This window comes from Tympanuchus pallidicinctus, unplaced genomic scaffold, assembly GCF_026119805.1.
Source record: "Tympanuchus pallidicinctus isolate F22 unplaced genomic scaffold, pur_lepc_1.0 scaffold1, whole genome shotgun sequence".
In the NCBI taxonomy this organism is placed as follows: Eukaryota; Metazoa; Chordata; class Aves; order Galliformes; family Phasianidae; genus Tympanuchus; species Tympanuchus pallidicinctus.
Genome location: NW_026294618.1, coordinates 41512969 through 41538045, shown reverse-complemented (window position 1 = coordinate 41538045; position 25077 = coordinate 41512969). Strand labels below are relative to the sequence as shown.

The window sequence follows — 25077 nt, the reverse complement described above, 5'->3', positions numbered from 1 at the left end:
GCATTTTTAAGAAATGTGCACAAAACTGCATGACTTCTCTGCCAGTTTCCCCTTTAGAAAAGGGAAGAAATATACACACTGTCTACCTAGGAGAGGAGCAGTAAAGTTCAGCCCTTTTGACAGTTAGATTCTGACACCATTTTGTGTCGAAGGGAAAAGCTCTGAGGTTTTCATCCATCCTCCGTGCAGCTGCTCTCTCTCACTTCCTGATGCCCTTTGATGCTATGGCAGGCCTGAAGTGGGTCCCCAGGGGACAGCTGCATTCTGGGGCTGGCAGAGGGGTAAGACAAGCAGGAGTGGAATCACCCCTTTCTGAAGGGCTCTCCCCAGCCTCCTTGTCCCCACCATTTTGTAAGTATGGCTTTTATGGTCTTCTTCCATTTCCTACTAGGTCCATGTTCTCCTTCACAGCTTGTACCACCCAGATTATTTAATATCCATCACAAAAACCAGCTCAGCTTGAGCCATCGAAAACTTTTCCAGAAGAATTAGACACTTGAGGATGATTTAGCCAGTGAAGATGGAATTTGATATAATCTGAAATTTGAAATGACTGTATCTCATAACTTTTGTTTCCTACACAAGCTTCCTAGTTCTAACTTCAGCCCAGACGCTCTCAACAGTACACCACAGTGCCATCACCTCTAAGAGCTGCTTGTGAAGAATATAAGCTCTTAAAGATGCAGTATGTGAAAAAGACTTGCAATTTTCTTATAACCTAGCTTTGGATCATCTGCAGAATGCCTTCAGACTTCATTTTCTGACTCAGACACAAACCAATTTCAGTGACAGTTCATCAGGGAAGTATTTATTATTTGATACAGCCCTCTGCCTCAAATGGCTGTATTTCAGCTGGCAATTTAGAAATATTTGGAAATTATGCTTTCTGTCATATCTGAGAATTACTAAGAAATATCACTTCATACATCTTAGCACAAAGAACACTTCTTTTTTAGTTGTCTCTCATTAGCAGTTGTCTACATTGGAAAAGGTTTTGGAAGCACTACATCCGTGCTGCAGCGTTCCTTACAATTTAACCAATTGAGTTACAAATACACAGCTATCTCACCAGCCACATGCCTAGAACAAAATTCAGCATGTACAGTCCTTTCAGTGGCAATATTTAATTTTCTAGCAGACTTCAGCTCCCTTCTTCATGCTCCATTTGCAGGTTTGTTCTGTAAAAGCAAGTCAGTGGAATGTTTCACATCAAAATCAAAATCTCAGAACACTCCATTTGCTACAGGTTTAAATCCAAACCACTTACTGATGCAGTTCATTAGGGCTGGAAGGATGCAACTCAGCTACAAGTGTTGTGTTAGTGGAGGACAGCACAGGACTGAAATTTCATAAACTGGAATTAGGAGATGGAGTTATACCCTTACTTCTTTCTTGTCCTTTCCCTCTTGAGTCACTGTTTCTATTTTGGTGTAAATACTTCAAAACCAAACAAGAGAAAAAAAAATATTTGTCCCTCTCCCCCTCCAAAATGTTCCACTTGAATTAAGTGCCAATCCAATCAGGTAGAACTCAAACACTCTGCTGAAAAAATATCAAACTTAGAGTTTGAATCAGAAATATTTATAGATACTGGATAATACTTTCAGGTCTCAAAGATAGCCCTAGCTTCTAGTCCTGAGAGCATCACTCATGTTCGCTGTTAATACTGTGACAAAGACCTAGAAGTAACATTTATTTAAATACTTACATACTAAAGAATATTTTTCCAGGTATACATGTGGGGAAAAAAAAAGAAAGAAGGAAAGACAAATAAAATTCAGAGTGATAAAATGGTCCTTCACACAGTTTTGTTCTAGGTTAATTACAAACACTGAAGTGTTTTGGGGAAAAAGAAACAAAACAAAACAAAATTCTTTTTCCCCTATTCCAAACCTTCTCTTACGATGGCTGGCTAAGTTCCAATTTTATTTATTCTGCTTTGAATCAAGATTTCATGGACTTGTCTACAAGTTATGGAGCAGACGATTAAGACAAGAATTCAGAGTGATTTATCTTTTTCGCAACAGCTCCTGGTGGTCATTCTTAGAGAGCAGCACAAAGTACTTCTGACTCAGATCACTACTATTGCCAAGCAAAACATGTGGTCAGCAAATGATAAGGGCTCTTAGGAAAGGAACTGCATCCTGTTGTGCAGCCTGTTCAATCCCTGGGTGTCTTAGGTAATCAAACGCCAAGAGCTGCCCCTTCACATTTATGCACCTGTAAGACTTAAATCCCAGCACAGCATCATTCAGATGCCTCCGCTCTATTCCAAATTACTCTTAATATTTTGAAACAAACAAACAAACAAACAAACAAAACAAAACAAACAAACAAACAAAAACCTAGCACGTAACACACATAGATATTACAAAAGCTTAAAGTAAGGTCTGGGAACCTAAAGCCTGCCAGCTGCCTATGGCCACAGTTTCATTTCATGCAGACTACAAAAGACTTTCTCTTCCCCAAACTACTGCATATTAGCATGCTGGCTGAGAAATGTGCCAAAGTAGCCTGTACAACTATGAGCTTTATATACATACCTTTCCTTCACCTTGTTATAAACTTAACGTGGCCAACAGTAATGTTGAGGGGGAATTATTATCAAAGCAATGTCCCCACAGCAACAATATTCAGCAAATTACTGAGAGACCGAGTCTATTGGGGAAATACCACAAAAATCTACAAACCAGCAACATCTGGTCACCTCAGCACCACGGCTTTTTTCACCTCTCCCTTCATGTTTTGCTTGCTCTTCCCTTTGCCATTCTTTCCTTCTGCCCTGAATCCTGTCACTAACAGCCATGGGATCGATTTAAACAGAAGTTTCAAAATCTGCAGTGAGGCTGGCCCCTCATGCTGTTATACTGGTAGTATGGAAAAGAGACAAACACCAGAACATGGAAATAACTTTATCATAAACAGAGGCAGTTTTCACAGCAGAATGGAAATCTTTCAAGAAATCTTGCACTATGCACACTGGAGATGCACTTTTCCATTGGCTAGCTGTTTAAACAAAATCATGTTCCTTCAAGAAAGACACTGTTCATCATCAAAAGATAACATCAGTACTACTTCAGGAAGTTCAAATTTCAGGCTTTTTTGGAGTCTTACTCACTTGAAAGTAAGAATTTGAAGGTAGAGGTGGGCTTTTGCCTATGTTCACATATTCAAATTAACTCAGTGTAAATCTGAATTTTTCCTTCTTTATAGTATGGTAAACATCAACAATGTTTTCCAAGATATATCTGCCCAATTTTGACTATGCTTTAGATTTGAAAAAATGAAAAAAGTAGGATTCATCTTACTTATCTTTAGAGACTTGCAAAAGAAATATCAACAGCATTGGAGCTAGGCTTGTTCTGAAGTCCATGACAACCACAAGGCAAGGATCATCCCATATATTTTAGATGCTTTCCTAGGATGAGTTACATTCTAAAAGTATCACTTCCTCTGCATTGACTACCCTGTGCACTACAGAGATTTACATTTGTTCAAATCCCTCTCTCCTTAAATATATATTAATTTTCCTGATCTATTTATGACCTGTCAATTTAGACTTTAAGGTTTTTGAAGCAAGGATTGTCTTTCTTCATACAGAGATATTCAATAAACAGAAGAAAAGCATAATAACGGTAGCCTTTGTTTGTTGCCACATTACAGTACATTAACAATGATAATAATGCTATGAATACTGGAAGCATACCTTAAAAAAAAAAAGAAAAAGAAAAAGAAAAAGAAAAAAAGATTTGTCACAGCCACTGCATGCAACACAACACTGAGAGGTCAGAAACGGTGACCAACCAAATAGGAAGCTTTATCCTGCTTACAAAGTCCACCCTTATTGTGGTTATGGACTCTGATCTGTTACAGCAACAATAAATTTTGTTCATGGTCCTCAGATTTTACAAAGAAAGTGATAGAGGGACAACTATCATATTGACTCCAGTCCTTAATTGAAAAAAAAAAAAAAAAAAAAAAGAAAATGAGAAAAAAAAGAAAATGAGAACAAGAAAAAATGAGAACAAAAAGAAGAGAATGAGAAGAAAAAAAGAAAAAAGAAAAAAGGAAAAGAAGAAGAAAGAGGAAGCCTTCTGAACAGAGGGTGAGGACAAGCAGTGTTCATCTGTATCCAGCAAATAGTTTCATCCCTATTTTCTAGAGGCCGGACAATGCCTCCTTTCTGGGTGACCATAGTTTTCAAAAGGTATTCTTAGTTCCAGAATTTGCGATGGAGGAGAGCCATTTCTCTGTCATGCTGTAAATCATTTACTGCAGGGAAAACTTGGCTGTTGATGCTCTGAATGGGCTGTATATTCACAAGCTATGCTTTTCCCTTAATCTCAGCAATGACGTATTGGGTTTGGCAACGTCACGAGGAAAAAGGAGATTCAGGTAAAACTGAGAGTCATGTAAAATACAAGTGCTTTTGGGAGGAAAGGCTGTCCTTAGGAAATAAAGTGCAGGTAGCCTCATAGTGAAGAGAATTACAGAACTTTGTCATGCCATCAGATGCAGAGAGTAAAGTAAAACAGTAGAAGTCAGACTGCTGCACTTGCATAACTGCATCTCTGGATTAAACATACACAGATTAAACATTAACCTGTAAAATATTATTACAAATACTACTTCAGACACCAACCGTTCTGACTTTCAGAAATGTTAGGTACCCTCTTCACTGAGTAAAAATATTATTAACCAAGTAATACACAGCTCACCAATATTAGTTTCAACCCTTCTCTATAGAACTGCTGATGCACAATTTAAAATATCACTGCACACAGTCTCTTTAGCAGGCACAGTTCTCAACTAAACATGACATTACTTCACCTGTATTCGGATCAACCTGTCTTCACACTCCATCTGCAGTATTTTCAAAGCAGTACTACATTCCTTTGCAGACTTCTTCTAATTCAATAAAACCCTCTCAACAAAAACCAATCACGAGAGTGATTTATGTAGTTGTACAGGTACAGCTTAATAGCCTTAATCAAGTTACTATGCTACATATAAAAGCACATTTACACAGAAGAGCTTCCTTTCACAAATCGGTAAACGCTGAAAATATCAAACTTCAAGAAAAACTTGCAAAAAAAGAGAAAAAAAGAAGGATAAAATAACAAAGTAAGGTATTTACCTATCTCCCTTTGGTTTTCTTTTTTGTACTGTCTTCCCTTTGGGTCGTCTTTCACTTCCTAAACAGGGGCTCCCACCAGGGCCTGTTACCCGTATTGATTCAAGGCCTTTGGAAGATTTCTTATAAGTAAATTCCACTGGTTCTCCTTCTTTTAGGCTTCTAAATCCTTCCATGTAAAGCTTGCTCTGCAAATAGGAAAACATTCTTGGTTAACACTGTCTTAAAAACAATATTTACATTCATAATCAATGGAACAAATTATTCTGTCTATTATTCTAAAATATATACAGGTTGAGTAACAGCTTCCTCTGCATGAGCTAGCAGACAGTACTACAAATTTTAGTCCTGGATACACTGAAAACGCTGTTCAACACTGAACAAGCAATCTGTTTTTCTTTTCAGCATGAACAAAATTGAAATATTTTCCTCATCTATGTTGAATGCTATTGATCTAAGAAGGCAGAAAAGTGCTGCAACCTTAAAAATTTTAGGACAGCTGTAAGTGAAAAAATCTTTTAAAATGAAATGAGAAGTACTGATCTGTACTCTCATTCACAGAAAAGGAAATCATTAACACAAGAACAAGTGAAATAAATACTAGTATGTTGTCTGATATTACATAATAGCAACACGATCTTCAATCAACTGAAATCAACAGAAGCTCACCACTGATTTTAATGTAATGAAAATTTTAATATTGATTCCTATAAATTACATACAATAGTTAATTTGTAACCCAGGACCAAAGTGATGAATTTAACTCTTAAATAAAAACGACCATCAAGTTAAGTTAGACGATTTATTTTTTGGGAAATAGACACTGCTTGTACTAACCATTTATTTTACAAGATATACATTAAATGAGATCAATTGGGCTTACAGAATATTTCACAAAATCTCTGTCCATTTCCAAACGCATTCTTGTATTTTTTATATAAGTGTTACAAAACATGTTTTATTCTTCTGCTCGTGAACTCTTTACAGCAAAGAAAGCTATTTCTTGGTTGATACTTATCAGCTCTCTAACACTCACTTGGCTCTGTCATGCAATTGAAGAGGGAATCTTCACCACAGGGACAGTCCCACTCAATTACATGTTAAAGAGAGCCAAGTGACATTTGACTAAGTCATATCCACTGCCCTCATGTCCAACTAGAGAATGTGTTGACGTAATAGATACACAGAATCATTAAGATTGGAAAAGATTTCTAAGATCATCTAGTCCAACTATCTACCACCAAAATTTACTGGCTGTAGGATCGAGTACAGAGAGTGTCTGTATGGAGACCAGCAATAAATGGTGTCCCACGGGGGGGTCAGTGCTAGGACCGATACTCTTTAGCATCTTCATCAGTGACATCAACAGACAACAGACCAATATATTCAGTGGATCTCAAGTAGACATCCAAAGGGAGAATCAGTTGTGCAAACACTGGCATTTGAGCCACCTTAGGTACTGTGGGATATTCCCCACAAACTTTTAACTGCTGTTTCACACAGCAGTTGTAATGGGTCACCTTAATGGCTGTGCCACCACTGCCTGGCCCGTGCAGTGACTGGAACACTCTTACACACAAAACAGCACTATACACTTCTGTTTTGGCATCTAAATCCTATGTCTGGCAGCTGCTTAGATGTTTTCCCCTGTAGGCTGACAACGTTATCTTCACAGACTTTTAACAGAGCACAAGAACAAAAGCTGACTCCATACAGAAAAGAAAAAAGAGGTGTTCTTCTCCCAAGGATAACTGAAGACAGGACAAGAAGCAACAGGCTTGAACTGTGTTAAGGGAAATTTAATTTGATATAAGGATAAGTCACTCAGTACAAGAAGAATTAAACAGGGAAGCCTGAGAAGTGGTCAAGTTTCCCATGCTGGAAACAGCTAAGACTTGGCTTTACAGGGCAGTGAATAACTTAACCCAAGGTCCTGCCTTCTACAAAATGTTGGACTAGACTACCTTAAGAGGTCCTTTCCAATCACACTCTCTATGACTCAGATATGCTGGGGCTCACTCGTACACAGTATAATGTAGAACAGCATTTCTGCAGCACTGCTAAACTAAATTAAAAATTAAAAGAAATATTCCCAATTATTTTGTAACAAAACCACGTCAAAGAACACATGCATCTGTGCTTGAAAGAGCTCAAGTACCTGACCAGCCAAGTCTAGCCAGCAACAACCGTTCATAATGCGCCAAGAAATTTCTAGCATTAGTCTGACAGAGAGATTCAGTTACTTGTTTTTTTCCAGCAGTGAAAAGTACGTATCAATACAGTTCCACTGGTTAGAGAAAGGTTAATTTTTTGGCTATTTTTGTTTATCCAGTTGCACAGCTCTAGCACATGTGGCTCTTCCAAAAATGTTTTAAGCATGGTTGAGTGTTAAGACAAACACTTGACAGGGAAGACAAGACAGAAGTTCTACACCAATAAACCACCCAGCACTATTTTGGGTAAGCCCTCCATTCTGCACAGCAGTAAAGGAACCTGCCACAGTGAAGACACACCAAAATTCAGAACATGCCCAGAAGATGACATTACCGCTTGAAACAACAGATTTTGCATGTGCCATTAATCCATCTGTAGGCCCACCCATACCTCCACAACAGCCATGAGGGAAACCTTGGTAAAAGGTCAGTATTTTGTCCCCAAATAAAGCATTTAACAGTTAACACAGTTAACTGTTTCAAAATCAGGCCATTATTACAAAACAGGCGTCTGCTTATCACAAAGAGAACCTCAAGCAGATAAACACAAGCCTCAACTTTTCTCTAATACAGAATATGGCACAGATGTTACTGCTTTTTTGTTTAATTACAACTTAACGAACATACAGGTAAGTTCACAGCAAGACTTTGTCCTTTCCAAGTCTCAGTTTATAAAATAAACACCAAGAGGCTGATATCTGATATGCACGTAATGTTGTATCTTCTGCTTTACTTCAAAAGAAAGAAGTACTCACTTGAAGTACAACCTAAGACAGGACATTATTAGTAGCCTAAAATGTCTCCATTTTTTGTCATTTCGCTTCTAACAACAAAATTTTTACTTCCAAATAAAGCATACCTAGAAGAGGTTTTTTTAAGGTATCTTTACAAGCTGAAGTTATGGTACAATTATCATGCTTTCATAAACCATTAAGCATTTTCTGAATGCTTTTTTCCCCAAGCACTTCTTACAGCAGCAGAAGTTAAAAAAAAACAAACAAAAAACACAGCCCAAATGACTTGCACAGCACCCTCCTTTAATGCACCTTAACAGCTTATCAATGCTACAGATAGATTCGGTGTACTTTGATTTACTATGTGAATGTCTACAACACTGTCAGTCTGCTCACAGATTCTCTGTGGGTGCAGTAACAACTGAAAAAATTGGCATTTGGAAACCAGAAAAGAATAAGGAAATAAGAAATTTTAAAACCCTTAAGAGTCTCCCTCAACTCTGATGAAGAGCTGGACAAAAAATGCCTCTAAAGTTGATAATTTAACATGAGGAGTCCTAACTCAGTATTTTCCTCACATTACTTAAACAAATAAAACTCCCACAATTAAAAGCAGCCAGAATTTCAAGTCAGTGAACCATTCCTAGAACCCTGAATGGGGTTGTATGGGCACACTGCCAATGAAGAAAGAAAACTTAAAAGCACCATGCTTTTACCCCTTTCCCTCTTTCAACTGTCGCAGACTTTGCTGTTATTTTTACCAGAAGTCAATACAGTGGCTTCAGACAGTTTGGTGTTTGTCTTTTTTTTTTTTTTTTTTTTTTGACAGTGCCATTTAAGATTTTTTTTTCTTTTCTCTTCTTTTTTTTTTAAAAAAAGACTTCCAATTATTTCTTAATATCTTAGCTCACAGTGTAACATCTTACGCATCTCCTTACAAGCAGCAGCTTCGCCCAAAAAGCTGTGAACTTTGGGACAGTAATAACTACAAAAAAAAAAAAAAATCGGAGTGAAAAACCCACGATCACAGGTTCCTGAAAAGTATTGCTTGGTGTGAAACAAATCCCAAAATAAAACAAATATAAACTGTATTAGCAAGACCATCCCAGAGAAAAACAGCATTTCTTTGACAGTGTCAGGGAGTGCTTGCAACACTCCCTCAGCTCCACAGAAGAGAGGAAGTTTGGAATTCAGGCTGGTTCCAGGGGTCTGATCTCTCATATTCAGTATGCATTGCTTTTTATTAATATGTCCAGGGAGTCAAGAGAACAGGTTCCCAGCATGTGCCTCCTCAGCACTTCTCTGCCGTTTCTAGCTGGGGCTGTAAACAACTGCTGGGGCAGGCATTAAATTCTTGGGGGGAGGGAGTTATTTGGTGGCAATTCTGCTTAGATCATTTATTTTCTGTATCTCTCATTTCTGCCTCTTTTTATCTAGTGATTGATTGATTGCTCTGTACAATGACCAGATGCCACCAGTATGCTGGGTTTCACAAAGTAAGAAAATGGTTTTCCCTCTGAAATTACCTACAATTAAATCCAGATACGAGGGATAGCATCCTGAAGCCCAGCCAGGCTAAAGGACAGCTGCAAGTGTCCACCAAACTTCATTTTAGGATGTTCGTAAAGACGATATTTTTTTGCAGACCAAATGCTAAAACAAACAAAAAAAATCCACTGTGTTAAACAATAGCCTCTCAAAGAGCAGCAAGTTGCTCTGCATTTATTCTGAACCCGAAGGCCGTCCATCCATGCAACAATCTAACCTCTTGCCACTCTTCCCTCCCCGCTCCCTGCTCCTGCTGACCTTAAAGGTCTTTTCCTGCTCCTAGAGGCTTATCTTGCACCAAATCTGGCACTTCTCAGTCCTCCCCATAAGCCAATTTAACCCACTAATCTGACAGGAAACAAACTCAGTTAAAGAAAAAAAAAGGAAAAAAAAAGAAAAAGGTGAGGGGGAGGAGTAAGAGGAAAAGGAAATGGGGATAGATTTCTGTTTTTCCAGTGAGCTAAATCTGTTCACAGAATGGTTCAATGAGCTCCAGGGTGCACACAGTGGACACTGCAGCTACTGAAATTAGGATGTGCAGATTAGTATTTAATGTTAAAAGAAAACCAAAAACATCAAACAACTGAAAACCCAAAAACAACCACCACAAAACAAACAAACAAACAACCCACATTACTAGCTACAGTACCTCAGTTTGATTACAAAAAATATTGCTAACTTTACTTGAAAAATAAAGCTATTAAGATTTTCTGGCATTTCTCAAAGACTTGCACTCAGGTGTCAGTCAGTGAAAAGCCACCTATGCAACACACAGATGACAGTTACTAGGCAGGGGAAGCAACTTCATGCAACTTTAGAATAGAGAACGAACTGGTACCGAGGCAGGTACAGCAGTGCAGCTGGCACAACACAGTTTCACATCCCTATTTACTTGGAATTTGTTTCTGTCTTGCATTTCTTTCTTGGCTTCTCTGCTCTTCCTTCCTTTCACTTTACCTTTTCACTACCAACAGCCCTGCTAGGAGACACTCAATCCTCTGTTAGAAAGAGACATGTAATTTCTCAACATTCTCTTTGTTTTTCATTACTTGGTATTCAAGTTGAACCTCTTCTCCATTTAAGCCTCCAGTGGGTCAGTTTACCCAAGTCCACAGACTGGTTCTCCTCATTCAACAAAATTAAGCCTTAAAAAAAAATAAGCTATTGACTTTTTATCTCCTGATTTAAACCAAAGTAACCAAGTCCATGCCTTGTCTACGTTTTTTAAAACAATCAATTTTCTATAATGTCATAAATTCTTTGCAAATAACATGACTTCTATTCTGAATTACAGTTCTGGGAAGAAAATTAGAGAATATAATGTCCAGAAATATCTCATCATTGTAACAATATAATTATAATTTGTGCTTAAATAACAGCCTGGCCTAATACAGTCAAATTTTAACGATAATATTCCAACTAGTATTTCTTGTAATATTATTACTACGCTCTCTGTATATAAATCCTTAGATAGATGTCTACAGCAGGTCGGTCATGATTATTTCCCAACGTGATCTGATCAAACATACTCCACTGCATTGTTTATTTCTTTACACAGCACCACTTCACTCACAAAACTTCGCTAATTTTCTGCATAATTTTCAGTATTTGCATTCAGGCCACAAATGCTACTGGACTGTGTTTCTGCTGCCTCTATATCTGGTTACACATTCAGCACCAGCTGTTCTAGTTTTGTATAGTCACGAAAAGAATCTAGATAATAAACATCTCATTTGCTTCTCCCTAATCTCACCCTGCTTTCTAACAATTGTAAGTACAATTTTCTGTCACAGCATAGCACCCATGTAACTAGTCTTCTAATACTAGTTATTGCCTTTCCTTTACTCAGAGCATTCATGTTACAACGCATACCATCCTCTTTTACCCAATTTTCCTTCTCTGTCACCACGAAAATAATGCTGGTCTCTTTTCTCACTTCTTAGTTTACTTGTTTTTTCACCAGTCATGCCAGCAACAAGGTAACAGTTTTAGGACACAGTTCAGATGGTTCAGAGAGACAGTTCCTCTTCCCCAACCTCAGCCTCACACTACCGACCCAGAAAGAAAACCGTTCATCTATTCTTGGTTGAGTAAGGCTTTTTGCTGTGCTTCAGATGAATCAAGTCTCCATAGAACCAAAAAGCCACCAGCACACCTCAGCAGAAGCTGCTGTGTGAGAGTGTAGCCATGGCAGGTAAGGAGAGACTGCCCCACGCTGCACACTATTTCTTTTGATTGCATCTCACCACTATGTCACTTATATTACCTCTGTGATACCCTGAAACCACACCAATAATTCTAGGAGGCTTTAATACCCTCCAAAGTCTACCACTGAGGAGTATCATTTTTCCTCATTGTCTCTCAATGGTTGAACGGATCTCACTGCCCTCACTGCTGCCTGGCCATACCATCTTATGGAACTGCATGAGTCCTCTCAGGACAGGGTTGTTCCCTGTGGTTCTTTGCCACTAACTGCCACACTGACCTGGCTGCTGTCACCGCACAGAGCAGAAGCTGCCTTTTTCAGTTACAGGTACCCTCATCTGCTGCAGGGCAGTTTAGCAGAGACTCAAAGGGTCTTTCTACAACAATTAGGAACTAATGAATATTATTGCTCAGACAGATTATCCTCTTAATTTTCATTAGAAGGAGGCTCTGGGCAGTGTATTTTTTAAGCCTATTTTCTGTTAGAAACCCAAACCACTCAAGCAGAGGTCAAGACAAGCAGTTATTGCAGCTTTTTTCACATTACCAGAAGAATGGCCGTGCCACAATAAGTCCTGGGCCTTTTCTTTCGGAGTAGGGGACTGCATCAAGACTCTTTGAAACACCAAAAAAACCCCAAAAACAAACAAAAACCATGTGGAACACCAGAAAATCCATGAGTACCACTAAGTCCGGTTCTCTCATTTCTTCTACGGGGGATACAAATGGACCAAAATCTGCCTCACGAATCTAACAGAGCTTTCTCCCTTTTGTCACTTCTCCCATGAGTTTAATGGTGAGAGACAGCACACAATATGGCTATGATTCACTCTTGTTAAAAATACACCAAATACAGTGTGAACACAGCCGTCCCCTAAAAGATCTAGAAATCAGCCAATTTCAACACAGAGTCCCATAAGCACAGATAGAGCTGCAAGAGCACAGGAAGGTGCAATTTACAACCCACGTACTTTGCTGCATTTTCCACGCGCTGAGAATTTGCTCCTGTAGAAAGCACTAAGTCAATGGTACAGTCATTTCACCTAAAAACTAAACCACAACTTCCTTCAGATTTACTACACTCTTTGGTGTCATTAACCATATTTTCAGAAGCAGCTGCAGCACACTCATTTTCCCTGCCTGCCCTACTCTGTCTATAGCCTTCGTTCCTGTGCTTGTCTACTCATTTCCTAGCATGGCAATGACAATCCCTATGCCATATATAAAGCCATATAAAGCACTTCCTTGCCACCTCCTATCATCTCAAGAGACTAAGTATAATTTAAAAATAAATAAATAAATAAAAAATCAGGCCCAGACTGTGCTGTGCTAATTCAAGTGTAACAGGATCTCCTTACATGCACCTTTCCCTTTTCCTGCACAGAAGTGTCTTGGAAAAGAGCCATATTTTCACACTGCAAACCCCTAACTTCAATCTCTGTGAAGCTGTCCTTAACCTTTAAATTGCATTTCAACCAAGGTTGAAAAATAATACCAGGAAAAAGCAAAGAGGTTTAAATGCCTTTCTGTGTCCTAACTTTATGTGAGAAGACTGTGTTTCACAATTGGCAATTACAGTAGCCACAGACTGACACATGAAAGCAGGCGTTTGTTACAAATGACTTAACGTGTTAGTACAGGGACAGTTCAGCTCACCATAGTTCTCACACAACATACCAAAACTTTATCATTTGTCTCCTTCTTTCTGAAGCATGGTGTAACAGCTAACTACCAACTACCAAGGAAAAGCAGCTTGTGGGTAGACAGTACAGGGGCGATGCTGGCAGGTTAAACTGGTTACAAGCCAAACATACCATGGACAGAATGGATCTTATTTGGGAACAGTAAGTTGGGTAGGATTGGAGAAGTGGGAAAGGATGGAGCTGAACAAGATGCATGTGGCTGGATCCTGCTGGATCTCAAGACCTTGAAGTAGTCAAGAGGCAGAGCATAAGGCAACGGAAGGACTAAGCCCTATCATAAGATAAGAGGTGAAGCTTATAGGGAGTGAGCTGGGGCAACAGCCTGGCTGGAGATTCAAGCTCAAACCCATCCCTCGATCGTCAACAGCCAACTGTTACAGAGGTTACTGGTTCTCAGAGCTAATGAACAAATTTGTCTCTCTTCCTAGGCTGTGAAAGCACAGGTGCAGCTAAGGCCCTAGAAGCAGAAGTCCATCTCTGCTACCACCTCCTTTTTTCCTTTGTCTTCCCTTACCCTGGCTGGTCCCACCTATCTGTGGACTGGAGCCCAAAGAACCAACCAGTCATATCTTGTCCGTAGGAGGAGGAAAGGAGTGACCAAATTTCCAAAGATTCATTGGTCATTTACATATCCTCACACTACCACCATCGGGCCCTAAACTGAACAGTACAGCCTGAGAGACTTATGACACCAATCTTGTGGATCCTCACCTCAGAAAATCCATATCCTCAACAAGGAGGATGCTTTCTGAAAGCCACCATCAGTTGCATTAGCGTAAAGCCCTTCCATGCTTGAACAACCTCTTCTAATTCTTCAGAAAGAAAAAAGCTGCCTGAAAGATATTGTGAAAAAGGGAGCGAGAAAGTAAGCAAGCACATATGATACTTCAGCCAACTGAGAGTCACTATGCCCTAAGCAATCGAGAGATAAAAATCCATTATCTTGTAAAAAGGAACCTCTCTCAACTTGTTCTCAAGTTTTTGGGCAAATGTTTTTCTTCCTTTTATAGTACAGACATCCTGGACACCTGCTGAGGACTCACACTGCACTGCACAAGGTCCTGCACAAATCATACGGGCATGGCTTATCACCAGCAAATACATGGATTGTTAAATCATTTGGAACTCAGAATCTACTTTTGCTATTTTTTTTTTAATTCAATTAAAATGTCAATACACAAGTGAAACAAAAGTAAAATACTGCTTAGAATATTTATTTACCAAAAGTCAAACTCACCACCAAAACTTAATGCACGCAGAAATGACGAATCGTGGGGCAAGAAAGTAATTTCTCATAAAGCAGAGAGGTAATAAAAAAAGTCAGAAGTATCTGAAGGACCTAATCAATACCTGCATAAAACAACAGTTGTCTTTGAAGAAGAACAAGCATCTGGTTATTTTATACTCCAAACCTTCAACACTTCCTTTGCAGAAGAGAGAGTGGAAGATCATCTAAGCACATCATACTTAAAGAACTAGGGAGAAATGAAAACCAGTAATAAATGTCTAACGGTCTGGACCTAACAGGAAATGAGGGGGTGATTTCAAGTTAAATTACTTTTAGAAATACATAGCAATGGAAGGAGATAATGTTGATGATTGGAAAATTAACTTGAACTTATTACTCTGGTGCATATTTACAACTTCACTGTGAGACAGTTATCTAAATAGTTGCATTTTAAAAGCTAAGGGAAGTTGCTGGTTCTTAAAGGAAGACGTTTTGTTACCAAAGCACAACCAGTTTGATTTTTGTTTGTTTCTTAACAAAGAACTCTTCCCAGGTTTCAATGAAGCACCTCTGAATTTGCCGCCATACAAACAGGAAAACAGCATTTAAGGTAAAACCTGTCCAAACAAATGTAAGAAATTAAAGAGTCCTTTATTGGAGAAGATAAGATTTTAACTGCCAAGGATAAACCTTATTACCAGAGGTACTGTGGTACTCAGGAACACCTAAAATTTTTGACTTTTAAAATAATATCACTACCAAACTGTATTTTGTGAGGAAGTAACTGTGGAATAGGAGTGTCATGCATATGCCGCGTTAATCAACTACCAGTAATGCGTGCTTCTGCTCAGATTACATAATGCAAGACTGCTTAAATACTACTTTAGACTCCAATACTGAATCTGTCAATTTACACCCCAGTTGTACCATGCTAAGCCAACGAACATAAATGCTTCACAAAGCCTCCTGAAAGTGGGTCAGACCAGCAGCAGTACAATGATCTGAAGGAATTCCTTAAGGCCAACTTCTCTTGCAATCTGTCAGCACAACTCTCATACATTCTTACAGGGAAGAGGAGACCCAGAATCATTAGCCTCTAACTCTGAATCTGTTTGCTTTTGTGAGTTTGCTATGCTATAAAATGTAGGCAAGTGATTAGTTCTGATGTAATTACAAGGCAAATATTCCACAACAGAAATTCTTCCACACACAAACATATGGTCTACTTCCATCATTTGATAATATCTTTTCAATGTCATGACCTGAGCCGCAGACCCTCCTCATTCTTCTTTATTTAGAGCCTAGTGTTTTGTAGGGCCCCAACACCATGTGCAATATACTCAGTTTTCTACAATCATCAGCGCAGATTCTACTCCACTAACAACACGAAAACATCTTCTGTCCTAACCATCCCTTTTCAGACCAAGATATCACAAGGCAGGGACGCTGACTTTGCAGTACCTCCCCTCCATCAACAGCTCAGAACCTCCCAAAAAACTAACTTACGATAAAGGGACAAAGAAATAAATAATAATACAGCTTCTATCGGTACTACTCCTTTATGAGTCCAATCAAAGTTGCCTGCTCCCTGACTGGTTTTAATACTAGAAGCAAACAAATTCCAAGCTCCCTTTTTCACTGGACTGTTTGAAAGCTTCAAAGGCTAAAACCAGAGAGACATCAGATAGTAACTATCATGCAAGAAACATAGCTGAATTGTGGGTGAAAACAATAAATTCAATGTATTATTTCTTTATTTGGACTTTTCAGTGACAGCCATGTAAGACTGCAGAATCACAGAATGGTTGGGACTGGAAGGGACCTTAAAGATCATTAAGTTACAATCTCCTGCCATGGGCAGGGCTACAAACCACGAGATCAGGCTGCCCAGGGCCCCATCCAACCTGGCCTTCAACACCTCTAGGGATGGGATGTACACAGCTTTCTCTGGGCAGTCTGCGCCAGTGCACACGAGTAAAGAATTTCTTCTTAACATCCAACTTCAATCTTCCCTTTTTTAGTTTAAAACCATTCCCGTTTTTACTATCACTGTCAGACCATGAAGATAAAATCATGTGTGGTTCAAAGCACAACGTGTGATGCTGGGAGATGATCGCATAATTCGATAAATATGAATTAAACTGTGATAAATAAAACGAGGTTGGAGTTTCAACTGCAACTTCAATCTCAGAGCCCTCTACAGTTTTTCTTTTTGACTATACAGACTCAGCTTTCCCTTATCACAATTCATATGCACTTGTATATACATGCAATTTAAAGCTAGCTCTAGATCTCTTGTACACGTTATGCTATTGGAGAGCAGATACATTGCAGTATTGAACCACAAGGGCATTTTTCATCCAGGCACTACCTACCTACACTGGGTGCACATGCCCAGCACCTTCAATATTTTCAGGGCAAGGGGCCTCTCTGCTGTATATTAATGTCTTCAGACACATGTGCAATTATTTTAATAAATTGATTTTAATAAATAAATAAATTAAATAAATAAAATAGTTAAAGGCTTAAAAGGCCCCCTCACCAGCAGTTTCCAAAGACAGCCTACCTAGGGAAGAAGCTAACAGAACCAGGAGAAGGAAGGCTGTTGAGCAATTACTTAAACTGTGATTACACGAACTCTAGCAATACATTCATCTGAACAAGTAAGCATCCATTTATGCAGTTTCTGACTTTCAGTTCTAGCAACAAATAGCTGTGGAGATGCAATGAAGTAAAACCCAGGAAAAAAAAAAAAAAAAAAAAAGCTATGTATGGGAATGATTCAGCTTTTGCTAAGTGAGGTTTCGGGAGACAGTAGATGAAACTGCTACATGAAATAACCTGAAGACCTCCAGTAGGAACATGCTAAATGCTTAAGAGTCAACACACACGGAGGATCTGTTATCACTGTCATAAGCACATCCAAAAATACCACAACACTTCCCAAAATTATTTTTAACAGCCTTGAGTAGTAGCAAGTAGACGGTTACGGACTCAAGTGACAGTCCCACCGGCAAAAAACAGTAACAACTGTTATTGTTGCCCTTCAATTAAACCCCTGAAAGCACTACAAAGCCAAATTAGTGAAGATAAATGTAAGTGCTTGTGATAAGAACAGAGCAGCCACAGTTTTTTTTTTATCTCTGCACTCACTTTAAGTTACATTTTGCTCCCTCAGTCAAAGATTATAGAATCACAGAATCACAGGGTTGGAAAGGACCTATAAGATCATCTAGTCCAACCATCCTCCCATTACCATTGCTACCACAAGCACTAAACCACATCTCGCAGCTCCTCATCCAGACGCCTCTTGAACACTGCCAGGGACGGCGACTCCACCACCTCCCTGGGCAGCCATTCCAGTGCCTGACCACTCTCTGAGACAAAAAGTTCTTCCTTATGTCCAACCTGACCCTCCTCTGGTACAACTTGCGGCCATTTCCTCAGGTCCTGTTTGTTGCCTGGGAAAGATGTCTCCACACGACTCAGAAGATTGCCATGGATATGAAAAGGGAGGATTGGGATCTATCAGTTGTCATCTAGGCTGCATACAACAAAACAGAGAAAATACAGATGTGGATTGCACATTCTCCTCTTGCCAAGAGATGAGGCCTGAGAGCCCTGCTTGCACACTGATGCACAGAGATGAGCTGGGGAGCAGACACATCTGCTTTAGCCAGAAGGGAACATAAACAACAGAGAATCTTGCTTTCTCTTAGAATACACGTGCAGGATTAAAGGCATAGATGAGCAGATGAGAATGTCACTGACTAAATGACAAATAAGGTATTGATACCCAAGCTAGCTCAACATCTCCTCAGGAAAAAAAAAAAACAAAAAGTTCCACCCATTTTGGATAACAAAATACATCTCTAATCATACAAACACCATCTAAGAAAATACTCTGTGGTAGAGTCTTTGCATTTTTGTTCACAAATGTAACCCAGTAAATCTATTTGGCATTCTGAACAATCAAAAAATACACTATTAATGGCTGTACCCCTAAAGAACTGCACTAATCCCAGAAGACTGTCACAGTAATGCAGCTTGGAGAAGACAACCACACTTTCACACCTCCACTTTTAGTGTCAGTGAATACCATGACTACAGAGGTGCATACATGAGACTACAGGAGCTGCTCACCATGCACAAACAGCTGGCTGTTGTGCAGCACTACAACTGGATGGTGGCCACATGGTGGCTCTTAAGAAAAAAATGAACAAAACAGCTTCTCTCCTTATAGCTACATAGTACTTCTGTATCCCCCAGATCACTTAGAAATGACCATTAAGTCGTGTGAATAATCATTAAGAAAAAAAGGAAAACATAAGCTCACATTCATGGCTGGTCACTTGTGAAATTTTTGCAGCTCATATACCTTGTGGGACTTCTTATGGCTGGCTTTGTTTTGTGGACACAGGAATATTTAATCCAAGAAACACCTTCAGATTAATCAGGTGCACAAATGACTGTTCTGTAGACCGGTAAGATATTTTTGAGGTAACAAATTTTAAGACAAGTTAATAAGAAAATAAGAAAGTTAGGATTTTTAAAGTTAACACAAATTAGCTTGATTAACTACTCAGATTTTCTTTCCATAGGATCAAGTCCCTGAAGCTAACAATGACAAACTTGAAAGAGTTTTCTGAGAAGAGCTCCTGGCAGACAGGACACCAAAATGCACAAAGAGGCACCGTGGCCACAGCCACAGGGCTGCAGGATGCATGACTCTCCACACCCCATGCTTCCCTCTCCTCTAAGTCACTGAAACTAGAACAGCTGAATAGGCAAGAATGAATATGACTAAAGCATTCATGTTTTCAGTTCAAGTGTGGATTTAGAAGAGTTGAACAATAAACTACCAAATAGATACTGATGCACTGCCAAGTAGTGTGATTTTCAGCCTTAATTAACATAATCTAAACTGACTGAAAAGCTTGCCTAGACAGTAAAAATGAGGACTGATTTGTGCTGTTAGAACTGCACCGCAGTATTTGTTAAGGTCTGTCCTTAGTCAAAAATCTCCAGATATCTTGTTTTCCAGAACTGGAAGACCCAACTCCACGAACGCTGCCTGTGCAGGCAGAGCTGCTTCACAGAGTTCACAGCTTTGCCTGTGATTTGCTGCCTCCTTCTTCCATGTATTTAGCTGATCTACCATCGCTCCTTCAGTGATACCACACGGAATGAAGGTCTACCACATTCAGAGTCAAAACCAGCAGCAGTCATTTGTTGCCTGGTGAAAAGGGCACGGTACTAACTATGCACTCCAGTAGCTCTCCAAACCCCCGCTGAGCCAAAGGGAGATTCATTCACCACATCTCAGAGTTGACACTATTACTACTAGAGAGATGGCCATCAGCGATGCTCCTCTGAGATCTGAAAAACTTTACCTACTACCGCATTAAAAACCTGGCATGAATATGAACATTTGCTACATCTGTTCCATGTACTTTTTCTGCCTCAGATGGTATCGCTGCGCAGCTCCTGATACAGCCTGCCCCCAAATCTTGAAAACCTTCTGACTCAGTCGTATTCTAATTATCAGGCATATTTTTAGCTTCTTTAACATGCTTCAACATCAGTGCTTGACAAGAATTTCTAATAAAGAAATTGAAATACGATTAATAACGTGTTTTGATTTATAGTACCTTATATAGTTACCTTTTACACTGTAAAATGTTCTACTCACAGTTGCTTGTAACACTTGGATGCCACTGGCTTTTGCTCCATTACAAGAAGGTCCCCACAGAAGCTTTTTGGTTAAATATGATGTTCTGGTTTTTAAAAATAGAAGTAAAAATTACAAACTAGCTGCTCATGAAACAAAAATGCTTGGCTTTTATACAGTAGCTTGAATCTTATGAAATTTCTAGGATTACACATGGACAATGACAGGGATATGGATATCTCTGCAGATATATACAGGCAACCTAATTTCAGAAACTATTTCTATACTGACAGTAAAATATTAGAATTATTCATGTAAACTTATTAAAGTCATTTTTAATTTAAATAATTAAGTTCTCAGTAAAAGGGAGTCACTCCATTTTGCTCTTCCCAGCTCCAGATGCAATTCCTGTGTACCCAACTCCAGCATTCACCTGAGTCATCATCAGTTTAAGCAGCTACACCACACAAAATTAGTTCTACAAATAACACTTTTAAACAGGTACAGCTTGCCTGTCTCATGAGAGTCTGGGCCAATGCAAAAAGACTAAAGACTGTTCCTTCTGCGGCAGCTCTCCTAAACAGGCTAAACTCTAATGTCACATCATAACTTCAGAGAACCAGTCACCTGAAACTTTAAAGGACAAAGTTTAATAAATAAAGACAATTTTAAAATGCTTTTCTTTGTGGGCTGTCTCATTAAAACAGTCATAAACTATGTTAAGAATTCAAAAGGAAAGGGCTGAACAGTTCACAGAAAATCTGGAATTTCTAACAAAATCCTTCTGTCAATAATTATGAAGAGAAGCACAGACTTCTCTAGATGAGATTTTCAAAGTAAAAACACATTTCACTGGAGTATAAATGTTTGTATTAATATACCAATTCCATACAATTCACATCTGATACAATGTCCTAACTTCATTACTCAACAGCAGATGAATCATAATGCTCATTCTTTTCTGTCCCTTCCTCCTACCACCTTCATACTGCCATTGACAAACCCACTGCCTTAACTTAACGTCATGGATTAGCAAACGCTAGCATACTGAATGAGAGATGGTAACTACCATTAGCATAAGTCTCAGTAAAGAGCTGAGCTTCACAGTAGCTAAAAAACAAATATAAAGCAGGAATGAAAAATATTTCTGAGAAAAACGTCACAATTACTGAGCACTGAACCACGGGTCTTAAAAATTACTGCCAACAGATTTCACTCCCCCCACCCCCCAAAAAAACCCACACAGATACTAATCAGTATCCAAACTCAGCCTGCAGACAGAGCAGTGCTGTACACACAACGTGCCGATTTCTCCCACTGCAAAACGTGTATTACCTATAGCTCACCCAGGATTTCGAAAACATGCACAAAGCAAAATCACCATCCTGAGTAAGTTCCACTTGGACCACGGGTATGGCTCAAGTTAAGCATATTTTACATTTACTATATTACAAACGAAATCTCCAACCTCCTGCAGATATTAGAAATCTTGAAGATCAAATATGAACTCACATTTTAGACTGTAACTGTGGGCTCATCTTCACTACTGTTAAATCAATTGTACTTAACTCAATTACAATGAGGTAATTACATTAACATGAGTCAGTGCATCCACACATGGCATTTGCATGTGTACTCAGTGAACTGCTGTTACCTCCCACATTGCATAAGTACTTCACTCAATCATACCAAGCAATATGCAACTCAGGACAGTTTCACCCGTGGTTCAAACCAATTGAAAACCACACAGCTGACAAAAAGCAGCATGGCACTACCTTCCCAAATGCCTCTATCCCACTTGCACAGAGTAAACCTATTGCAAAGCTATCCTTAAACAAGTACAAACTAAACCTGCATGGGTTTACCCACCCACTCTAGGACTCCATTTGTTTATAATTTACTGTTACCTAATCCTTTTGGAAAGGAAAGAAGAATATCCACAGGCTATCTCTGCAATCTTCTATTATTAATCAGAAAGGTAAAGAATAAATGAATTAAATGAAAATACCCTTATACCAAACTCCTGACTACATCTGCTGACAGTCACATTTGCACCTAGCGAGGTCATTCTCTGGCTCTGAAGCAAAGTGGCACAGCATCACCTAGCATCTGTCTGATGACCTTCCATCCCTCTCCATCTCTCCCCACCAGGCAGCTTGGCTGTGCTCAGACTTCTGACCAGAATGATGCTGAGCACCTGCTATTCTGCCAGGTGTGCCTTGTACAGTAGAGAGGAAAAACTGGTAAGGAATACCATGCTACTCTTCACAGAGCATGGAGGCTGAAAAGCCGCTGTCTCAGCTTGTTCCTGCTTTCTTTATGCTAAATGCAGTTTTAATGCCTGCAGAACATCACTGATTTGGTAAACAAGGAAGACTTTCTGCTATAAATCAGCCAGCTGCTTGCATCAACTACATTCAGATCCTCCATGCCTTAATTTAAGCAAGAACCTGTGCCCTTTTGTGCCCCAGTGTCTGTGAGTGCAGCTCAGCAACAATCCCGTCTTGCCTCTGGATCTCAGAAATATCTGCACAGCTTTTTAAACATAATCCACAAGCAGCTACAAAGAAACTGAATCCGCAGTCAAGACTTGTAAAAAGCAGACTGACACATACAGAAAATAGCAAACTAATGCAATATATTTATTTCCTACTGAAAGCTTATTTATAAGTCATTGCAACACAGTATTCCAGAGATTGATTCTAGGAACAGATACCAGGCCTGCTTCACAAAATTTGTGAATGCCTCCTTGCGCTGTACCAGGAAACTCATGACTGATAAGGATGGAAATTCAATGCTAACTTCACAATACATTCCCTGGCATTCAGGTAGCTGACATGGTTAACAAATGGTCGTTCTAAAATCCTATCAAAGGGAAGATGAAAGTCAGACAAAAGATGAATGTGACTTCAGAGATTCAAGGACGAGAAAAATGTACATTTCTCCTTTTCAGCTGAAAAAACTCTCTAAAACAACTTGAAACAGCTTGCTCATCTTCTCAGATGGCAAGGTGTAAATACACTTTACCACAAAAAGGATATAAGAAGATATTTCTAAGTGAATGCACTATTCTACAGAACGCAGAGCCCAAATTACTGATGCCAAGAAATAGGTTAAGTATGACAGTTTTTAAATGCCATTATTACAAGAGACTAAATTGACTTCAAATTGTGGATGAAAAAGCGAGTTTAGGTACAGACCAGAAAGGGACAAATAAGGCATTTGTTCTCAGGAACAGATAATATAAAAGGCATTTATTTGAAAGGAATGATTAGTATCTAAATTGGTGTCATGTTTTTCAAGAGTTTACTTTAATTGCTGGAAAGCTGTAGAAAATTCAAAATTGGAAATGAAATAATCATTCAATTTAGAGCCTGGTTACCTTTTCAGACAGATTGCTTTTAACTATTATTATTTTTTTTTTCTGGATTGCAGTAATAAACCACAAAAGATGTTAAAAAAAAAAAAACAATAAAGACACTGAACAGATAAACTACTTAGTGATCTTTTACAAATAGCCTTGCTATCATTCAGTTCTAAAACTGTGATAATCTGTACAAAACCTCACGCCCTAGCTTAAAAGCACGTTTTAGATTTCATTTTAAGGATGTCATTTTAAGGATAAATAAGAGACTCTCACTTTCCTGCTACCTTGGCAGCCTCTTTCCTGACTGTGCATTCACTCTTTAATTCAACAGTGGTGTTCTCTGATCCTGCCAGTGTCCTGTGTGGCTGCAAGCTCACACAGAGGGGTCAAGAGAGAGCACAACCAGAAAAGTCGTGGAAAACAAAAACAAAATGGAGGAGGGGCACCATCAGAAGATGAAGGAAAGCCTGCAAAAATGCCTACAGCACAGCAAGCACTTTGCACAGCTCTAACTGAGGTAAGGTTTCCTTATCACTCTCAAGAATTTTAAAATAGGTGGTGAGGAAAATAAGCCTTCTCTCACCAACAATGTTTCCAGGAGTGCTTATGAGGTAAGAATAAATAAATCAGGAATTCATCATAAAATGCTGCCCCACAATTGCTAAGCTGATGGGGACAAAAAGATTTATGAAGTTTCTTCCTTGTAAAATTAGAGATTCATACATTTTTTTGCTGAGAAAAGGTAAATATTGAATCATTTGGAACAATAAGGTAATGTCTATGCTATACAAATACCCTCAAATCAAAACTAAATTTACATTTTATATTCAGTATTATATCTAACATGGCTTTCACAGTTAACACTTCCATTAAAAATACATTTATAAATAGCTGCTTTCTTGCATTAAGTTTTTCATCTGTTTCACTGCATCCTCCCCCAGTAAATGAAAACAGGATAAATCGCATACAGCTGATGTCACTGTGGTTACTTACTCTAACTACCTGAAATTTGGAAATCAATAACAATCTGAAGAACAAATAAAGATAAATTGTATTTTGCTCACTTAACTCAGTCTTTGCTTGAATAATGTGCCAAGTAATTCAATTTGCTATAACAGACTCAACATTGACATACTCCTCCATCTTATCAGTATGGCAGAAACGGCCCTACTTCTCTTGGTCAGTCCTGCATTAAGGTAACTGTTCACAGCTGTGATCCACCTGGAGTGGGTACTCAACATCAGTGCACAATGCACACAAGTTGCTGTTTGCAA

General features: G+C 38.9%; 1 protein-coding gene across 3 annotated transcripts in view; it reads right to left on the bottom strand.

The window, feature by feature from the left end:
* LIN28B (lin-28 homolog B) overlaps positions 1–25077 on the bottom strand; it is a 78333-nt gene that overhangs the window by 33636 nt on the left and 19620 nt on the right. For all 3 annotated transcript variants that reach the window (XM_052696818.1, XM_052696829.1, XM_052696809.1), the window contains exon 3: positions 5138–5322. In XM_052696818.1, coding sequence (XP_052552778.1) covers positions 5138–5322 — 185 coding nt within the window. The remainder of the gene's footprint in view (positions 1–5137; positions 5323–25077) is intronic.